This window comes from Dreissena polymorpha, chromosome 5, assembly GCF_020536995.1.
Source record: "Dreissena polymorpha isolate Duluth1 chromosome 5, UMN_Dpol_1.0, whole genome shotgun sequence".
Taxonomy (NCBI): domain Eukaryota; kingdom Metazoa; phylum Mollusca; class Bivalvia; order Myida; family Dreissenidae; genus Dreissena; species Dreissena polymorpha.
In genome coordinates this window covers 105,543,193-105,560,780 of record NC_068359.1, presented here as the reverse complement: position 1 = coordinate 105,560,780, position 17,588 = coordinate 105,543,193, and the positions used below count along the sequence as shown (strand labels likewise).

At 36.6% G+C, this 17,588-nt stretch overlaps 1 protein-coding gene across 1 annotated transcript in view; it reads left to right on the top strand.

The window, feature by feature from the left end:
* Window positions 1–17,588, top strand: part of LOC127832631 (vigilin-like) — a 63,075-nt gene that overhangs the window by 28,698 nt on the left and 16,789 nt on the right. The window contains exons 6-13 of the mRNA XM_052358196.1: window positions 2,094–2,300; window positions 9,508–9,723; window positions 10,186–10,392; window positions 10,570–10,677; window positions 13,608–13,712; window positions 16,266–16,344; window positions 16,876–17,015; window positions 17,220–17,438. Of these exons, the coding sequence (XP_052214156.1) occupies window positions 2,094–2,300; window positions 9,508–9,723; window positions 10,186–10,392; window positions 10,570–10,677; window positions 13,608–13,712; window positions 16,266–16,344; window positions 16,876–17,015; window positions 17,220–17,438 (1,281 nt within the window). The remainder of the gene's footprint in view (window positions 1–2,093; window positions 2,301–9,507; window positions 9,724–10,185; window positions 10,393–10,569; window positions 10,678–13,607; window positions 13,713–16,265; window positions 16,345–16,875; window positions 17,016–17,219; window positions 17,439–17,588) is intronic.

Genomic DNA, 17,588 nt, shown 5'->3' with positions numbered 1-17,588 from the left:
GTTCACAACTCGCCATGCAAAGCATTGAGAACAAGCGGAAATGTCAGCAGAAAAAGTCGGGAAGAAGCACAAAAAGTTACAAACGAACAAAACAACTCTAACGAAAATACCGCATGAAAGAGAATGATCCGGAATATCATTCTCTATATACATGCTATATTTACTAATTTTGAACTTCTTTCAAAGATCTTAAAGAACTTTATTTCAACAAACGAGTCCAGTGCTGAAATGGAAGAAACCTGAAAGACACAAAATATAATCTGTTAAAATACATGTATATGAATAGAAAAATCCAACAGTTTACGATTGCAGTCGTTGCAATCGACAGTTGACAATTTCTAAATTTCGTAGCATACTGATGCAGTACGTTATTTCAGACAGTACAGGCGGACGCAAATAAATTATTTAATACTCACTTTCTTTATAACTCGATATGTGTTGTTAAAAAACGGCGATTGAATTGCTTAACACCATACCAGTTAATAGACTTGATGATCTAAGCGCTTTAATTACGTTTCCGACTTTACGTGCTGTCCGAATTTAAAGTGATGGGCATTTTGTTACTGTTGAATTGAGCTGAAAAGAAACGGGTGAAAACAATAAGTTATAATGAATGTGGTATCTGAAATTATCTACAACTCATCTTGTTACCGGTTGTTTATAAAAAATATATATTATTTTCGATATGTTACATGACTCACCCATCCCTCTAAGCTGAAATGATCCGTAAAACCAAATTGTGTCATTGTGTCGTATGAAAGAATCTGCATGAAAACTACATTTAGACTCGCATCGTACATCGATTCATTTCTGTCTTAAGTTGTCAAAACGAAAGTACGTTGATATTCAAATGGATTATTTTTCTTTTCGGGATATTGTTTAATTATGTTGATGCTGCATTAACAAATGCAAGTGTATATCGAGCAAAAACACAAAAAATAAACAACGGTTACGATACACACCTACATTGTATATTGTAAATACTGTTAGTTGCCCATAATATCACTTTAAGTACGCATACATTTGCACATACATGTAGTTTATTATGTTCATTTGTACATTGTACATGTACATGTAAATTTAAAACTCTTGAATGACCATCGCAGACAGGTATTACATGTATCAATGGCCGCGCGGCATTGCGGTGATCACGGGTGTTCCAGTTAATGATGACGTGCAATCGCGGCGATTTCGGGTGTTCGCCGAACACCGCGGTCAGTAGCGTGTCCGCCCCCCGCGAAATGTCACCCATCGGGAAAATTGAACACCGCGGACACGCGTTTTTGTCAAAGTACACGTTGCCTGTACTGTACTTTTGACAGTTAAAGACATCTTGTTATAAGAGCTCATTTTATTTCAAACAAAGCATCAAATTACTATTGTCAGCTCAAAAAATATTGATGTAACAAATTTAACAACAAATGTTTAAAAAAGTCAACTGGAACTTTTTAAAAGTTTGTTTACTTAAAAAAAAAATGTAGCTTACCCATTGCACATCTAAAAATAATAAATAATCCAGAGAAGTGTTTTTGTGGGCTCTGAATGAAACCTAGTCAAAATGGCAATATTCTAAGCCATATTTGAACCTGACTAAAGTGCAATAAAAAAGGAGTCTGGGTCAATTATAGAAAAACCTTGTTACCTCTCTAGAAGCCACATACATGTTGATGGAAGTTATTAAACAGGATTGTGATCAGTAACTAAATGCTTATTATATTTAATGTCTAATCTCATGAGAAAAAAATTGTTTCTTTGAAACATCTATGCCTAGTTTTAATTTAGGTCAAGTGGGGTTAAACAATTTAGTTGATATTGAATGTGAACACTGATGAAACAGTACATATGTCAAAATCATTTTAATAAAATTGAACGCATAAATAATAATAAACTTTTAAAACAGAGATTACTTGTACATGTATTGATGAAATAAAATCTTGTGAAATACTGTGGACACATTCACATTACTGAAATGTGCATGACCCTAAATACTTAGTGACATGTACAATTATTTAGAATGACATCAGTGGTTTCAAGCTCTAGTCATTGTTCTGTGCTTTTCATGGAATTGTATTAATGTTTTTATGTAATGACAGGCTAACTCTTCTATACGTATTCCTCGAGAACATCACCGATATATTTTGGGACAAAAAGGGAAAAAACTTCAAGACCTAGAGTTGGTGACTGCAACAAAGATCACGATACCCCGGGCAGATGACAACTCTGACGTGATCAAGATTGTGGGCACTAAGGAGGGCATAGACAAAGCAATGCATGAGATTCAAGTGATATCGGATGTGCAGGTTTGTAACAAGCCACATAGTTTAGTGAATGTAAAACTCAAACAATCTTTTAAAGCCATATATTTGTGTTAATGTTGTTTTATAAATGATTTCCAAATCATTTGTTGCTCTCTGACTTGAGATACAAAGTAAATCATTGTCATATTTTTACTTTGAGACAGGGCTATAGATACTTTTGGGGTATATTGGGTAATTCACCCCCTGTTTTTGACAACAATAGGGTTTTAAGCTCCACTGGCCAGAGGCCAGCGGGGCTTATGTCATGGTCCTGTGTCCGTCGTGTGTGCGTGCGTGCGTCCGTGCGTGCGTCCTGCGTTAACTTTTTCTTTAAACATCTTCTCCTAAACTACTGGTCCAATTCTGATGAAATTTCTCAGGAATGTTCCTGGGGTGAACCTCTTTCAAATTTGTTCAAATTATGCCCCTGGGGTCAAATTTGACCTTGCCCCGGGTGGTCAAACAATTGAAAACATGCGAGACAACTCTTCTAAATATTGCATTTAAGTTTACAGTAGTTACTCCCCTTTGATTATTAATGTTTTCATAATAATACAGTGTAGTTGTGTGTATCATTTATGTGTTAATTGTTATTAGAGGTTGGGTGATTTGAGCTCCACTGGCCAGAGGCCAGCGGGGCTTATGTCATGGTCCTGTTTCAGTCGTGCGTGCGTCCGTGTGTGCATTGACTTTTCCTTAAAACATCATCTTCTCCTAAACTACTGGTCCAATTCTGATGAAATTTCTCAGGAATGTTTCTGGTGAACCTCTTTCAAATTTGTTCAAATTATGCCCCTGGGGTCTTATTTGACCCTGCCCCGGGGGTCACAAAAATGAAAATGTGCTTATATAAGGCCTATTTTGTGAAAACTTTCAAAATCTTATCGTCCATAACAATTGGGTCTAGGGCTATCAAATTTGGTATATAGAGACATCTAATAGTCCTCTACCAAATTTCTTCAAATTATGCCCCTGGGGTCAAATTTGACTCTGCCCGGAGGTCACAAAATTGAACATATGCTTATATAAGGCCTACTTTGTGAAAACTTTCAAAATCTTCTTGTCTATATCCATTGGGCCTAGGGCTATCAAATTTGGTATGTACAGACATCCTATAGTCCTCTACCAAATTTCTTCAAATTATGCCCCTTGGGTCAAATTTGACCCGGCCCCGAGGGTCACAAAATTGAACATATGCTTATATAAGGCCTATTTTGTGAAAACTTTCAAAATCTTCTCGTCCATAACCATTTGGCCTAGGGCTATCAAATTTGGTATGTAGAGACATCTAATAGTCCTCTACCAAATTTCTTCAAATGATGCCCCTGGGGTCAAATTTGACCCTGCCCCGGAGGTCACAAAATTGAACATATGCTTATAGAAAGCCTATTTTGTGAAAACTTTCAAAATCTCGTCCATAACCATTGGGCCAGGGCTATCAAATTTGGTATGTAGAGACATCTAATAGTCCTCTACCAATTTTTTTTGAAATTTTGCCCCTGGGGTCAAATTTGACCCTGCCCCGGGGGTCACAAAAATGAAAATTTGGTTATATTAGGCCTATTTTGTGAAAACTTTCAAAATTTTCTCGTCCATAACCATTGGGCCTAGGTCTATCAAATTTGGTATGTAGAGACATCTTAAAGTCCTCTACCAAATTTCTTCAAATTATGCCCCTGGGGTCAAATTTGACCCTGCCGCGGGGGTCACAAAATTGAACATATGCTTATATAAGGCCTATTTTGTGAAAACTTTCAAAATTTTCTCATCCATAACCATTGGGCCTAGGTCTTTCAAATTTGCTATGTAGAGACATCTTTTAGTCCTCTAGACTACCAAATTTCTTCAAACTATGCCCCTGGGGTCAAATTTGACCCTGCCCCCGGGGTCACAAAATTGAACATATGCTTATATAAGGCCTATATTGTGAAAACTTTCAAAATCTTCTTGTCCATAACCGTATGGCTTAGGGCTATCAAATTTGGTATGTAGAGACATCTTATAGTCCTCTACCAAATTTATTCAAATTATGCCCCTGGGGTCAAATTTTACCCTGCCCTGGGGTCACAAAATTGAACATATTAGGGATGGCAACGAATACCGATATTGGTATTCGAATATTCGGTCATCCTTCCGAACGAATATTCGGTCAACATCTGTTAGAAAAAAATCAACTATGTTTACCGTACCATTACTCCATGAATTCTACTTTCGTTTTTACCGGAAGTTCCCCGGAAGTGACTAAATATTGACACAGCATTGCCGTCGCTAATTGTTAAAATTGAATGACGAAAACTGTTTTTAAACTTTTAATATTGTAAATCAACAATAGAACGAGAAACATAATATTTACATGACGACAAAACAATTACATAACAAAACAGTTAGATCTATAAATAATTTAAGCTGAACTTAAACGTAGTATTTACATAGCAAACACGTGCTTTAATATTGTACATCAACAATAGAACGAGAAACATAATATTTAAATGACGACAAAATTATTACATGACAAAACAGTTAGATCTATAAATAATTTGAACTGAACTTAAACGTATTATTTACATAGCGAACACATGCAAACAAAACACCGTTGCCACATTTAAAAGTCACTCGGATCGGCGTCACTGGGCACATGAACATTGTTCTTATTTAAAAACACGATTGCGTCGACCAGATCACTGGCGAGTCTATTTCTTAGTTTATTGATGAGCAATCCAGTGGTTGAGAATATGCGCTCAGATGGCACAGAAGTTGCAGGTACAGATAGAACACTCCTAGCAACAGACGCGACTTTCGGAAATTCGCTCTCGTGACGTTTCCACCAGTCAAGAGGTTTAGCGTTTGGCTCTATTTTCACAAGCAAATATCTCTGAAGTTCGTCAGAATTCTCTTGCTCGGTTAGAGGTTGAGTAAATTATTTTCTAAAAGCTTTTTTGATTTGACAACGTGATTATAACCATACGATCTTTTTGTTTTTCACACCAAGTCGGCACTTCCTTTACTTATTTAATCTTTGATCATGTTAAATGTAATTCGAGTTATTAGATCAAGACGGGTCGGTGTTTTAATTGCCATACTGTCTTTTTTGTTTTTTACACCAAGTCTGTTTTTCCTTTACTCATTTAATCTTTGATAATTTTAAATGTAATTCGAGTCATTGGATCAAGTGCAGGTCGGTGTTTTGATTGCCGATGCGATTTGAACCTATCATAATTTTGACACAAAGTGACTGTCTTTGTTAGGCAATTAGCGGGATTTATGACCGGTATACTGACATCACCATAGCGACGAATTATCCGGACTAAACATTATGACATGAGAAACAACTTTTTTTACAATGTTTGAAGCAAATTTCACGAATACAAAGTCTTTGTAATTACTTGATTTTTAAAAAAAAAATTTCTTCCGAATATTCGATTCGGAAAATAGTATCCGAATATTCGGTCCGGGACCGAATATTCGGATATTCGGTGACATCCCTAGAACATATATATAAGGCCTATTTTGTGAAAACTTTCAAAATTTTCTTGTCAATAAACGTATGGCATAGTGCTACCAAATTTGGTATTTAGTGACATGTAATAGTTCTCTTCTTAGTTTGTTCAAATTATGCCCCTGGGTTCAAATTTGAAACTGCCCCAGGGGTCACAAAATTGAATATATGCTTATAAAGGGCTTATTTTGTGAAAACTTTAAAATCTTTCTGTCCATTACCATTGGGTCTAGGGCTACCAAATTTGGTATGTAGTGACATCTTATAGTCCTCTACCAAGTTTGTTCAAATAATGCCCCTGGGGTCAAATTTGCCCCTGCCCTGGGGGTCACAAAATTGAACATACACTTATATAAGGCCTCTTTTGTGAAAACTATCAAAATCTTTTTGTCCATAAACATTGGGCCTAGGGCTACCAAATTTGGTATGTAGTGAAATCTTATAGTTCTCTACCAAGTTTATTCAAATTATGTCCCTGGGGTCAAATTTGATCCTGCCTTGGGGGATCACAAAATTGAACATACGCTTATATGGGGCCTATTTTGTGAAAACTTAAGAAATCTTTCTGTCCATAACCATTGGGCCTAGGGCTACTAAATTTGGTATGTAGTGACATCTAATAAACCTCTACCAAATGTGTTCAAATAATGCCTCTGAGGTCAACTTTGACCCTGGGGGGGGGTCACAAAATTGAATAAACGCTTATAAAGCGCCTATTTTGTTAAATCTTTAAAAATCTTCTTGTCGAAAACCATTCAGACTATGGCTACCAAATTTGGTATGCAGTAACATCTTATAGTCCTCTACCAAGTTTGTTCAAATTATGCCCTTTGGGTCAAATTTGACCCTAACCCGCAGGTCACAAAATTGAACATTATATACGCTTATATCTTGCTTATTTTGTGATAACTTTTTAAGATATTATTGTTCTTAACTCTAGGACCTAGGGCTACCATATTTTGTATGTACATGTAGTGAGATATAGTAGTCCTTTGCAAAGTTTGCTCAAATTATGCCCCTGGGGTTAAATTTTACCAAGCCCATGGGGGTTACAAAAGTGTACATGTGCTTAAATAGGGCCTATATTTAAGTATTTGCACATGCAGAGAATATTCGTTTCAGCCTTTTTTAGCAGTGGAGCGATACAGGGCCATCATGGCCCTCTTGTTGTAATTTCAAGAGAGTTTTATCAAAAATTTTCACCCCCTACTTTTGAGCTTAATTGGGTTTTTTCCCCCCGGTTTTTAGCTCAGTCTCACCTGAGCACAACGTGCTCATGGTGAGCTTTTGTGAACGCCTTTTGTCCGTCGTGCGTTGTGAATTGTGCGGCGTCAACATTTGCCTTGTTAACTCTCTAGAAGGCACATTTATTGTCCAATCTTCATGAAATTTGGTCAGAAGATTGGTCTCAATGATATCTTGGATGAGTTCGAAAATGGTTATGTTTGTTTGAAAAACATGGCTGCCAAGGGGCGGGGCATTTTTCCTTATATGGCTATAGTAAAATCTTGTTAACACTCAAGAGGCCACATTTATTGTCTGATCTTCATGAAACTTGGTCAGAAAATTCATCCCAATAATATCTTGGACGAGTTCGAAAATGATGCTGGTTGGTTGAAAAACATGGCCGCCAGGGGGCGGGGCATTTTTCCCTTATATGGCTTTAGTAAAACCTTGTTAACACTCTAGAGGCCACATTTATTTTCCGATCTTCATGAAACTTTCTCAGAAAATTTGTCCCAATGATATCTTGGATGAGTTCAAATATGGTAACCTTTGCTTGAAAAACATGGCTGCCAAGGGGCGGGGCATTTTTCCTTATATGGCTAAATATGGCTATAGTAAAATCTTGTTAACACTCTAGAGGCCACATTTATAGTCCGATCTTCATGAAACTCAGTCAGAAGATTCATCCCAATAATGTCTTGGACGAGTTCAAAAATGATGCCGGTTGGTTGAAAAACATGGCCACCACGGGGGCGGGGCATTTTTCCTTATATGGCAAAACCTTGTTAACACTCTAGAGGTCACATTTATTTTCCGATCATCATGAAACTTGGTCAGAAGATTTGTCCCAATGATATCTTGGATGAGTTCGAAAATAGTTTTGGTTGCTTTAAAAACATGGCCACCAGGGGGCGGGGCATTTTTCCTTATATTGCTATAGTAAAACCTTGTTAACACTCTAGAGGCCACATTTATTGTCCAGTCTTCATGAAATTTGGTAAGAAGATTGGTCTCAATGATATCTTGGATTAGTTTGAAAATAATTATGTTTGCTTGAAAAACACGGCTTCCAAGGGGCGGGGCAATTTTCCTTATATGGCTATAGTAAAATCTTGTAAACACTCTAGAGGCCACATTTACTGTCCGATCTTCATGAATCTTGGTCAGAAGATTCATCCCGATAATATCTTGGACGAGTTCAAAAATGATGCCGGTTGGTTGAAAAACATGGCTGCCAGGGGGTGGGGCATTTTTCCTTATATGGCTATAGTAAAACCTTGTTAACACTCTAGAGGCCACATTTATTTTCCGATCTTCATGAAACTGGGTCAGAAGATTTGTCCCAATAATATCTTGTTATCTCAGGTGAGCGACTTTGGGCCTTTCAGGCCCCCTTATTTAACTCAACTGGGTAATTTAGGGAATGACATAATGACATATATATTATAATAAAAATCTACTAAGGTTACTATATTATTTATACAAATGGAATTCAAAAAGGTACCTGTACATAACAACAAACAATTACTGAATTTCTGATCAAAGTTCTTTCATTTTTGCGTTGAATAAGACCGAGTTCGTGAAAATCGCTGCACAATTGATGAAGTAATGGCTGTTCGAAGCGATGCACACCGTTTTCGGGTAATTTTGAGTTGAATACCTTCAAAATCAAAGTAGAAATCGGATGGGTCTACGAATAATTACAATAATTTACCCCAAAGATTGATTACTGCTGGAAAGACTGCCTTCTTTTCTGCATAGGACGGCATATAAACTATTTGGTACATTTTTTGTACGGGAAATAACCTGTCTAAAAAATACGCCTGGTTATTGTAAGAATTGCGTTTCGTGACGCTAGGTTTTTTACGGGAATTACGTTATTATCCCCCGCCATAGGCAGAGGGATATTGTTTTGGCGTTGTCCGTCCGTCCGTCCGGCACTTTTGTGTCCGGAGCCATATCTTGGAAGTCCTTTGGCGGATTTCAATGAAATTTGATATGAGTATATATATGGATAAGAGGATGATGCACGCCTAATGGCATTGTACACCATCTTTTAATAACAGAGTTATGGCCCTTTGTATCTTGGAAAAATGCTTTTTTGTGTCCGGAGCCATATCTTGGAAGTGCTTTGGCGGATTTCATTGAAACTTGGTATGAGTATATATATGGATAAGAGGATGATGCAGGCCAAATGGCATTGTACACCATTGGATAATAAAGGAGTTATGGCCCTTTGTATCTTGAAAAAATGCTTTATTGAGTGTCAAATATAACACTTTTGTGTCCAGAAGCATATTGGCGGGTGATATCAATTCAACGAATTTGCTTGTTAAATTTATATTTGCCTTTTTGTAGGCTTTATTTTGAATTTAATTACGTTTTTGGTTATTTTAATTGCGTAATAAAGCACATACGCTTGTTATCTATAGACCTGTTTGAGACTAATTGTCTTTGTATCATTATACTGTGCACTAATACTTTCAGTCCAAACTTGCTTATGAGCGCTTGCCTGTTCAAAAAGTGTACCATCCCTTTGTTTGTGGACCAAACAACTCTACAATTCGACAGCTTATTGAAGAAACCGGTGTTAAGATTAATGTGCCCCCACCCAGCGTGATGTCTGATGAGATAGTGGTGTCTGGCGACAAGGAAGGAGTCATGAAGTGCAAAGCAACCATCATGGCTATTTTTGAAGAAAAGGTATTACGTGTTGTTTTTTTTAACCAAAAGTTGAAGACATGAAGCATTGTGCATGTGCTTGATTTTTAGCTCGGCTGTTTTCAGAGAAAACCAGAGGTATTGTCATAGCCAGCTCGTCGTCTGACATCCGCCGTCTGCGTCGTGCTTAAACCTTAACATTTTGTTAAGGTTTTGAACATTGGCTGTAAAATCAAAGTGCTTCTACCTACAACTTTGAAACTTCACATGTAGCTGCACCTTGATGAGTTCTACATGCCACACCCATTTTTGGGTCACTAGGTCAATGGTCAAGGTCACTGTGACTTCTAAAAAAAATAAAAAAATTATGTCAAGCTTTCATTTATTCAAAACTGCACCCGCAGCCTTGGGAGGCACCCGTTGTGCGGTGCTCTTGTTCTTGCATCTTATCACATTATATTTTGACTTTACTTTGATTCCTCCTTTGCTGACTGATTACTTCAGAGACGGAAATGTCAGGCGGTGTCTGTGGAGGTGCGCAAGTCCCAGCACAAGTATGTGATAGGCCCCCGAGGCAGCAACCTGCAGGAGATCCTGGCCTCCACTGGGGTGTCTGTTGAAGTTCCAGGCCTGGACAGTGCCTCAGAAACTATCACACTCAGGGGAGAACAAGACAAGCTAGGGCCCGCACTTACTATGGTTTACTCAAAGGTAAGCAAGCCCAGTTATTTTATAGTTACAATTTGTACTATCTACTTACTTTGCAATCAGAGAAACAGTCCCGGACTTCCATGCTCTGAAATCAAAGCTTGAAATATGTTACAAACAAACGGGATTCAAGCTGTTAAAATAGTATATATATATATGCCTAATTCTGCTGTATTACAGGCCAACAGTGTTGTGTTTGCTGATGTGACTGCACCCGACTGGCTACATAAATACATCATTGGGAAGAAGGGAGCCAATGTGCGAAGCATCACTGCAAACTTTGACAAGGTAGGTGGTTTTCACAAGCATGCTTTTTGGTTTCATCTTAAGCTAAGCAATAGAACATACCCACAGAACTTGTGTTGAAACTTGGATGAATGAAGCAACAGTCATAAATAAAGGTTAATTAATTGGTAAAATGTTTAAAACATAGTATTTTGGCATGGCAATGATTCTTGTCATTTATAAATTGTCCGGTTCATTTTTATACTGCATATGGTTACCAAATAAACTTCAACAAAAAATGTGTGACTTATATACCGAATGGATGGGCATACGGTATGCTGATAATATAAACATGGACGATTAACAGGGGTATCTACCAACATAAGATTGTTCATTTACTTTCTCTCATAATAACTCATTCTTTAACAGGACCATAGGGTTTGTCTCTTGAAATTCTGCTTGCGCCATATTGTTTCTGTAAAATGTCTCTTTTGTTTAAAGCATTAAAATGTGTCTAGATCTGTTTTTAAATGATTGACTTTTGATGAAATTGCGTTTCTCAATGTTTTTGCAGACAATGGAAGTAACAAATAAACACTGTTCAGTATTTTTTGATACAATTAACTAATTTTCATTCCTATTCAGTGTCTCATAAGGTTAAGCAAACCATTTAATTATAATTTACTAAAACATTAAGTCCATAAATTAATATGGCCTAGTAGAATGAACAAATCTATAAAGTACTTACATGTATATCATAGACTTTACATTAATTTTTTCGGCTAGGAAAAATTGGCAGCGCATAATGAGTATTATCTAGTTTTTCTATAGGAAACGTAAGTCAAACGTCCTGTCAAAAACCAGAAACCCTAGATTTTTTAAACAAGATCTTCAATCAGTTTCATCATAAACTTATCATAAACTGAGAGCTGGACATGTAATGTCTTTTCTAAAGTGACATTTCAAAATACACTCTAGTATAAAGAAAAATATGTTGATAATGTAAAGATGTTGAGGATTCAAAAACAACCAAGCCTTACTGGTATACAACAAAAGACAAAATGTTGTTTCATTATACTAAGCCAACATTTGTCAGTGTACTGTGCATTTTGATCATTACCGAATAATTGGCATTTTTTTCACCATGTAAAATAGTCAACCAATTGTGTGATTGAAATCAAGCTCTTCACAAATTAATGGTTTGCAGCAAAGTATTATTTTATATATTTTTTAAATAATAAACATAGTAAAAACCCTTTTTTTATTGTACAACAAATATATCTTGTATATGTTGGTCAACAATCTCTGTATTTATCCATGCACAACTCCTTCTTATCATGAAAAATGACATTTAACAGAAAGATAAATGCCCCTACCTCCTACTCATTTGGAAGTTAACCAGTTAAGTATACAGTGCTTTTCAGTAAGTAACTTATGTTGCCTTTCCACTCAGAGAGAAAGTTAGGTTTAATTTGTTCAACCATTATAACAACACCATATACAGCATAATTTATTCAATTTGAAATAAATGTGATCAGTTTATCACATGACTGATGTACATTTTAATTCCTATCAATGCAATACTGTGAAACCATTTATTTTCGTCGGCACAAAATTTCGCCCTTTTCATAAAAATGACAATTTCGTCCGCTCTTAAATTCGTCCATTTCTGGTTTTGAAAAAAAACAACGTCCGATTTGTTTGTAATACATGTAAAACGCGGTTGCGAAAAAATCGTGCTGGGGAAAGAGAGGTGACACTTGGTAGTCACTTGCAGGAGGTGGGCCTTGTTTGGCATATGCCAATTAACAAGTCTGTTATTTTAGGTGATAGTAACTGTCCCTTATTATTTCATGTCATTGACACGTTCTTTGTTATGATTAGCGGATAAGTGGGACTGAATAATCGTTAACGAGTGTTTTAATCAAAGAAGCCAATTGCCAATTAGTGTTTTTCCATTACTTTCACGGTCAAACTGATAACAATCTTACCTTTATCGGCGCCAATTAGAGAAGGTGCGAACATTATGGGTTATAATTAGCGTAAGCAACAAAGGTACGGGTTTTATGTATATGTACAAAAATAGTAGATGCAGTTAAAACCAAACAACCAAACACAAATCAAAATGTTCTTTATTAATTTGTAACAAAGCGCAGAATATATTTCAGTCAGGTGTTGATCACACATCGTCAGATTTTAATTGCGTTTAATAGTATTGTCTTTAATCCGGATTCGCCACGTGTAGGCTGCAACACCCCTAAAAAACACAAAACACACAATGGGTAATAAAGTTGTTAACAATTAGCGCTAATCAACACTATTATACCTAAACGAAGTCGACGCATTCGATACAGCCTTATTGCATTCGCGTTTTACAGGAAATGTCAGTTGTCAGTACACTGTATAATGAACACCCCTTTGTGTCAAAACCGGATTTAACTTGAGTGTGAATAGTCGACTGTTTCATGTTCTTTGTATCAATACCATCTGTGTATCTGTATTATAAGTATACCAGTCAACAAACAAGGTGCGCGCTTCCGCATATGGGTATTCGGACGTTCAAAAAATTGACCTACGGTTTAGCGTTCTCGCCGTCAAACGCATTAAGCAATATAACTCGTTTTTTTCACTATTTCTTTATTTGCAAAAAATACTAGTGGCTTATAACTTACCTTGCAATCTTTTTTTCTCGCATTTTGCGAGTGTGCGAGTGTTAATTTCGAGCCCTGTGTATATGCGTGGATTACGCTGGATTTAAATGCCTCATGCCTACGGTAATTCAGTCTTATTTGTTTCAAATATGGGACATGATTGTTCGTTAGGATCTTGAATTCGTTCATCGGTCGAAGGACGAAAAATGCGAAAATTAATGTCGGACGAATAATAATGGTTTCACAGTATTCTCTTGTAAATGCAAAAAAGCTTGATGTCAGCTACATGTTTGTAATATTGACGTGTTAAATGTTGTTTGTGTACACTGTTGTTATTGATAGGTTCATATAGAGTTCACTGAAGGGGAGAACAAGATCAAGGTTGAGGGGCCTCCAGAGGAGGTGGATCAGGCTGTCAAGGCACTACAGGAACATGTCCGGGAACTGGTCAGTACAAACAGTCTTGATTGTGCCCTCACAGACACATATACACAAACACTACACTGAGCCCTCATTGAGATAGTTAAAAAAGCAAGATCAGAAGGTTATCTTTGATACTGGAATGTTTCAGCTTTGATAAAAGGCCACAATACCAGACTTTATCAAAGGCTTTAATTATGTTGAAAAACACCACCCGGTCTTCTAATCAATCATCTAGTGCTTTACAATACATATGGTATAGGTACGTTAACTGGTTGACATTCAAGTCATAAAACCAGATTGATGTCATGGACAAAATTAGATTCTGGAAAGAAGTTAAATAAATGTTGAAAGATAATGCTTTCTAGTACTTTTTTCATCGTATTAAGAAGTGTAATTGGACGATTATTTAAAGGGAATGGAAATATCCCCTTTTTAGTTCACGTGAGCACAATGTGCTCATGGTGAGCATTTGTGATCGCCTTTTGTCCGTCGTGTGTTGTGCTGCATCAACATTTGCCTTGTTAACACCATAGAGGCCACATTTATTGTCCAATCTCCATGAAATTTGGTCATAAGATTTGTGCCTTGGATATCTTGGACGAGTTCAAAGATGGTTCCAGTTAGTTTAAAAACATGGCTTCCAGGGGGAAGGTCATTTTTAGCTCACTGTAAGCTTTTGTGATCGCCTTTTTCCGTCGTGCGTTGTGCATTGTCAACATTTGCCTTGTTAACACTCTAGAGGCCACATTTATTGTCCGATCTTCAATGGTCAAAAGATTTGTCCCAATGATATCTTAGACGAGTTTTAAAATGGTTACAGTCGCTTTAAAAACATGGCCGCCAGGAATCGGAGCATTTTTGTCCCCTACCGGTTTTACCGGAGGGGACTTATGGTTTGCGCTCTGTCTGTCTGTCAGTCTGTTAGTCAGTCACACTTTTCTGGATACTGCGATAACTTTAAAAGTTCTTAATATTTTTTCATGAAACTTGAAATATGGACATTATGCACGTCATTTCATTTTGATCCTACGTCAAAAATTCTGGTTGCTATGGCAACAAATAGACTAGAAATACTGATAAAAATGGTTGTTTTCTGGATCCTGCGATAACTTTAAAAGTTCTTAATATTTTTTCATGAAACTTGAAACATGGATAGATGGCAATATGGACATTATGCACGTCATTTCATTTTGTTCCTACGTCAAAAATTCTGGTTGCTATGGCAACAAATAAAAAAATAATCTGACAATGGTGGAATTTCTGACAGTGGTGGAGCCGGTAGGGAACTATATTGCTTGGCAATAGTCTTGTTTCATATATTTCTATTTTTCCCTCATAGACATATACACAGACTCTATTGTGTCCTCATAGACATATACACAGACTCTATTGTGTCCTCATAGACATATACATAGACTCTATTGTGTCCTCATAGACATATACACAGACTCTATTGTGTCCTCATAGACATATACATAGACTCTATTGAGCCCTCATAGACATATACACAGGCCATATTTAGCCCTCCTAGACATATACACAGACTCTATTGTGTCCCCATAGACATATGCATAGACTCTATTGTGCCGTCATAGACATATACATAGACTATATTGTGTCCTCATAGACATATACACTGACTCTAGTAAGCCCTCATAGACATATACACTATGCAGGCTTTGTTGTACCTTCATAGACATATACTGTAAAACCATTAAATTTCTTGTGGTACGAATTTTCGTGGATTTCGTTGGTCTGCTGAACCACGAATTTAAGTACCAACGATTATTTATACATTTGTAATCCGAAATCTGTCATTTCCGAATGTCATATCCGACATTTTCTTTTCATGACATAACGGTTTTCACACGTGTATTTTTGGGACCTTATTTCTCAACTGTTACTACTAGGGGACCAATGTTGCTGACAATTGCAAATATTGTCAAAACAACATTGATGGCAATTAGCGAGCGGGGACCCACAAGTGCGCCGCTTAATCGCTCTTATCGACAATTATCGGCAACATTTTATGCGTTAGTGCACATCAGCCTCAAGTCTTGCTGTCAACACAGATTAGCAGATTATGCTTCGTTATTACTCTGGTTGATTTAATTAAAGTTTAATTATTATTACGGTCAGTCTTACCCGAAAATTTGAAATCCACGAAATTACGTGTCAAAGAATAAGTTGTTTTTTATTAACCACGAAATTTCATACCAACGAATTTCTATACGTTTACAGTACACAGCTTTATTGTGCCCTCATAGACATATGCACCGACTATATTGTGCCCTCATAGATATAAACACAGACTCTATTGAGCCCTTATAGATATATACACAGGTCATATTGAGCCCTCCTAGACATATATACAGACTCTATTGTGCCCTCATTGACAATTGCACTGAAGCAAAAAGAACCTCAGGTGCATATGTCACATTCTAGTGACAAAAAAATCAAAACTTCAGGTGCATTTGTCACTTTGTAGAGACAGTTAAAAGAATATCAGGTGCATATGTCACGTTCCAGTGGCAACAATAAGAAAAGCAAGAACATGTCCTGTTGTTAATTTTTCAGCAAAGCCGAATGGACTTCGCGGAAATTGAGATTGATCAACGATTCCACAAACACATTATTGGAAAAGGGGGTGCAAATAGTAAGCTTTCTATTGGTTGAATTATGCTTTCCAACTTGTGTGTACATGTAATTGTTTAAATACTGTACCTCAAAGTAAATATCTAGAAATTGGAATAATAATGAAGAGATTTTTTTCCATATTGGGGAAAATCCCAGCGTCATGCCAATTCTGAACAATTAGGGGAGCATCCCTAAATTTGGAAAATTGTGTTTGTGAAATCTTCAGACTGGAAATTATGGTTCTTTTTAATTGCTTTGTATTTGATTGCACTAACCCATCTAAATAGTTTTTTACATGCGTTTTTGCTAAAATGTTCATTTTAAGTGCTCATTTTATATGTTCACTTTCGGATTAGGCACTGGGATAATTAGAACAATATTGACACAACTTTTCCTCTTCTTTGGTTTTTTTCCGACAGCTTTTCAGAACATAATAATATTTCCTCTAAAAGTACTTTATACAGATCACTGCTTTTAACATACTTATAGTTAATATTTAACTTGTTTTATAAACAATATTTAGTATTTTAATACTGGTTACTGTTTACAGTCACAAAAATTAAGAATGAGAACAACGTTGTGATCAAGATTCCATCTGACTCTGAGAACAGCAATACCATCCGTATAGAGGGGGACCCAAATGGTGTCAAGCAGGCCAAAACTGAACTGCTAGAAATGGCAAAGAGAATGGTAAGATAATTTCTTGTTGTCTATATTCAAACGTAGAAGTCTTTCGGGAATTTTACATTTATATAACGACTTCAGTTGTTTAGGAAATTAAATAATAGTGTTTGACTAACTTGGATATTATAAACACGTATAGCAAATACATGTATATGCAAGCAATATCTAAAATGCTTTTGTGGTTGTCTCCATGGAACATTTTCCTCACAGGAGAATGAAAAGACTCGTGACATACTGATAGAGCAGCGTTTCCACCGAATGCTTATTGGGGCCAAGGGCGAGGGAATCAAGACTGTACGTGACAAGTTTAACCAAGTGCAAATCACATTTCCAGACCAGGGAAAGAAAAGTGATGTTGTCACTTTAAGAGGCCCTAAGGCTGATGTTGACAAATGCCATCAACACTTACAGAAAATGACACAAGACCTGGTGTGTATTCATGAACAAAGATCATAATTTAAAATAATTCTGAATGGTTATCATTGGTTTTAATTCAATACCTTAATTTATCTGTTTTGAACAGCACTCAACAATATCATGAAAAAAATCAATTGACTCGGGCACAATTTTTGGTAAACA